We start from the raw sequence: 4,206 nt of genomic DNA on the forward strand, positions 1-4,206 counted from the left end.
GTATTCTTGAATTCTTTGTTGCGAATACCATACATATTTTTCATCTTTACAAGTTCTTGATTGTTTGAGAGTGAGTGAGAAAGAGAGCTCGTTAGAAATTCTTACCCGAATCCCTAACATGTCAGCAAGAATTCAAACATATATTTTGAAAAGCTCTAACACCAAGGACAACATATAAGCACTAGGTCACTGTGAATCTTTTTACAATGCCTATAAATAGAAACTCACTCTGCTCATAAAAACTTGATGAAACATTCATGAAAGACTCATTTACATGCTTAAGCCCTTATTCTTTCGTTCTTTAAGGCTTCTACTGCTTGAGAAACTTTCTCTTAAGACAACTTGTAAAAGAGTATGCTTTCATTGTATATCCTTCATGTTTGTGTGAGGTTAGATTTTAGACAATGATTGATTGTATTTCATATATCAGTTGAGTGTGAAACCTAATAAAAACAACTTTATTATTGTATAGTCACGAAAGACTTTATGTGCTTAGACTGGAGAGACATTGTGTACTCACCACTAAACTCAAGGGAGTTTGAGTTTAGTAGATTGTCTCCAAAGACTTTATTTACCTATGTAACCCAGAAGTGACACTAGAGAATACTTGTAAACAATTGATTGTTTAGTGGGACCCTTTGCAATTTGCACCGAAGGGATGAATCAGTATTTAAACCAAACTATTCATTGTATCTTTTTATTACTCATATAGTGTTTCTCTTAGTGTCTTAGTCGTCTGAAAGAACATTGTAAAAACCTTTGGAGAACACTTTAAAACTTATAGACAACCCCCTTCATACATCTAATTGAATGACTTGAGAAAATCTTCAACACAATGTTTCAGCTCTACTTAAACCCTCATTTTAGAACTAACCTTTTCTTTGAGGTGGGAGTTGGTTGAAGAAGAGTGTCCCACTTTAAGACATGCCCAGGAAACTATGTCCTATTAGTGTTTTCTTTTCTTTAAGTGTAAAACGGTAGTAAATCTCAAGTTTGTCCTAACCTCTTCTAAAGAGTGACAACGTAGCATGTCCAATGGCTTGTTTAAGTGCTTAATCTCCATGAAAAATGTAATCATATATTATTATTTTTTTTCTCACAGATTGAAATCTTGAAAATCATATTGAGATTAGCTAACATCATAGATAAATGGTGGTGTTAGATCACTTATAATTAATCTCATCATATTAAGTTCCCGATACCTATGTAGCTAAAAAACTTGGCATAATAGAAGATACCTTATCCACCTTGTTTCCAACAAGCATCTTGATGCATTCCAAATTTGTTGAATAAAGTTCTATTTCCTTTGACCATATTTCAGCAAGATTCGTAAACGATTCCCGCCGAGTTACATCATATACTGTACCAGTTTGAGAAAAATAAAAATCCAGTAAAATTTTAAAATATATCTCCAGGAAGTTCTATTTCCTTATTTCCAAATCAATGCATCATTCCCACGAACAGATAAATTCACTTAATAAGCCGAGGCATGATATATGTAGGAAAGTTTGTTTTGTAAGCATAGAAAAGTGAACAAAAAGAAGCTTATCTTTACCCTTTGCTTTCATACGGGCACCTTCACCTTTCATTTCATCCCTAAATTAATCCTATATCGGTAGCCCCTTCTGTTAACTAGAGAGTTAAGTCGCTTATGAAAATATATCATGTCTCCTAAATTGTTTCATTTTAAAAAATAACTTTTTCCCAAAATATTTAAAAAGCAAAATCAATCTAGAATTCCACAAGGGTAGGTAAAACAGACTTACTTTCATGTTTGGTGGCTTCCACAATCATTGGTTAGTATGTAAGGTGTGCAATTTTTTTGCAAATTACATATTTTTCTCTTCATTTCTTATTACGTAAGGGGCAAGATTTCAATCCAAATGTTGCTTAAATACGCTAAAAATAAGACTTACTTCCAATTCAAGCAAAAATGCCAGAGAAATTAGTTCAGATAGTGAAAGATGAATGGATAGCAAAGCCTAACTCCAAGGGCCTGCACAGGTCAACATTTTAGACCCTTGATAAGACATTTAAAAGTTTATCGTAGCAGTTTATTTACAAGTTAGTAAATTTGCTCCACTCGCAAAAAAAAAAAAAAAAAAACAAAGCTTTATGATTCAGCTTTTTGGATCTTGCAAGAAGTTGTTGAATTTTTTACATCCTTGGTAAGTCTTTAAATTTTTTTATGCAAAGTGCTTTTGAGCAGCTAAAGCTTCTTTACAAATACCTAGATTTACTTGTTTGTTCTTGGTCTGATATGTTCCATGAAGATAAACTTAAAACTAAAATTGCTACCTGATATAGTTTTTTGTAAGCATGAACTTGAAAATGGACCAGCGATGATTCCTATACTTTTTTCTCAATTCATAAATAACTCATTGTTCAATGTGATTTACAAAAATAAAAAATACAACAATGACCTAGATTCATTTGAAATAAATGTCGCTGATTCATTCACTGTTAGCGACCTAAACCAAGTTAACAAAAGGGTCTATGGACATAATACGAGGAGTTTGAGGACAAACCATGACAAAGTAAAAGTTGAAGACTTCAATTATAAAAGGTGTATAGTTCAAGCTGGCTGTTTACACTTTTTTCCTTTATTATTTACTGAACAATGTCTTTATCATTTATCAATGAATGCACAGTTGAGTTCTCTCAAGAAACGTGAATGCTTTTCAACACTCACAATGATATTGAAGTGATGTTTGTTCATGCAAATTCAAAACATTTCACCCAATTAATAAATATGACTGGGAGGGAGGTGAATGAGGAGACAGAGAATTGAAACTCACCCATAATGATCCCTTGTGCCCCTCGGTAATAAGAACTCGTTAATGTTCTGAATCTTTCTTGACCAGCTGCATAATTAAATCACACCATATCATTATCCATACTTAGCACTACTATACTGAGCAAAAATTTGCAGAAACATAATCTTATAAAGGGGAACATCAATCAATAAATAAATAGACATAGGTGACACCTGTGTCCCAAATGGCAAGCTTCAGCCTTTTCCCTTCGATGTTCAAATACTTGACCTTAAAATCAACCCCTACATTGAGACATAAAACAAACAAGATATAAAAGCATGAACCTCGAGATCACCTTTTTTTTTTCAAACAATCAGAGAGCATTATGCATGAACAAGAACAATAGTGACATTTCACACTGAATAGCAAACTGTAGCACTAGCAACCCTATGGCCTGTGACAATGCCAAAGAGATGCGTAACCCTTTATTAAAAGGAAAAAAAAAAAAGGAACACGAGTCACGTAAATGTGCAAAAAATGAGTATAAGTATATATAAACGAACCAATTGTGGGAGAAAGATCTTCAAAGGAATCAGAGGTGAAACTGAGGAGGAGACTACTCTTGCCAACACCCGAGTCCCCAATCATCAACAACTTAAACAAATATTCGAATTCCGGGGATGAACTTGAATCCATCGCACTAATTCAACGATCAAATAGCAATTTAGAACAGAATAATCAAACGTGCATTTGATTCTGAAACTCATTTGATCGATAAGAAAAATGTGCATTGACAAGTGATTAAAAGAGAGAGAGAGAGAGAGATTAGCATACCTAAGATTATTTAGAGAATCAAAGAACTGTTAGCAGAGGAATTCAGGATGCAACAATAACAAGGAAAATAAAACGGAACTTTGTCCGAATTACCGGGTCACCGTTCCACTTTTCTCTTTTTTTTCTACTCAATTCTTTCTAATCATTATCATTATTGAGATTTAATTTTTGTCGCTATAACTCGCCATGTTACCAATCATTAATTGCAAAATTTAACAAAAACAAATAAAGAGAGAGACTAATTAATAATCAATGCATTGTTTGATAACTTGTTTTTTAACCCGTGCTACTCACGGGATATTCTATGTAATGTTGATATTCTTTGTCAAAAGAAGTTTCTAATTATTGATGACATATATTCAATTAATAAGAATAGTTGAAACGAAATTACTTTTTAATAATTTGAATATGTTTATATGTAATAAATGATATTAGTTTGAATAATATTAGTGGTAAAATCTATTTAAATTAACAAGGATAAACTTTTGACAAATATTGCATTAATTTGATTTTACTAAAATGTAAAAGATAAATCTTAAAGAACTTTGTTATTGTAATTGTTGATAGATGGTACAAAAATTCGCATTCATACTCAAAATGAGAGAACGCAAACAAT

General features: G+C 32.3%; 1 protein-coding gene across 2 annotated transcripts in view; it reads right to left on the reverse strand.

Annotated features, from left to right (window-relative positions):
• Positions 1-3,734, reverse strand: part of LOC106780690 (ras-related protein RABC1) — a 9,166-nt gene extending 5,432 nt beyond the window's left edge. Inside the window, exons 1-5 of one of the 2 annotated variants that reach the window (XM_014668992.2) lie at positions 3,591-3,734; positions 3,320-3,456; positions 2,990-3,058; positions 2,799-2,864; positions 1,248-1,360 (exon numbers count right to left, since the gene is read on the reverse strand). In XM_014668992.2, the coding sequence (XP_014524478.1) occupies positions 1,248-1,360; positions 2,799-2,864; positions 2,990-3,058; positions 3,320-3,452 (381 nt within the window). In that variant the 5' untranslated portion in view covers positions 3,453-3,456; positions 3,591-3,734. Of the gene's footprint in view, positions 1-1,238; positions 1,361-2,798; positions 2,865-2,989; positions 3,059-3,319; positions 3,457-3,590 lie in introns of both variants that reach the window. The other variant, XM_014668991.2, reaches the window with a different exon arrangement.
• Between the last annotated feature and the right edge of the window lie 472 nt (positions 3,735-4,206).

The sequence above is a fragment of the Vigna radiata genome, unplaced genomic scaffold (assembly GCF_000741045.1).
Source record: "Vigna radiata var. radiata cultivar VC1973A unplaced genomic scaffold, Vradiata_ver6 scaffold_51, whole genome shotgun sequence".
Classification (NCBI taxonomy): Eukaryota; Viridiplantae; Streptophyta; class Magnoliopsida; order Fabales; family Fabaceae; genus Vigna; species Vigna radiata.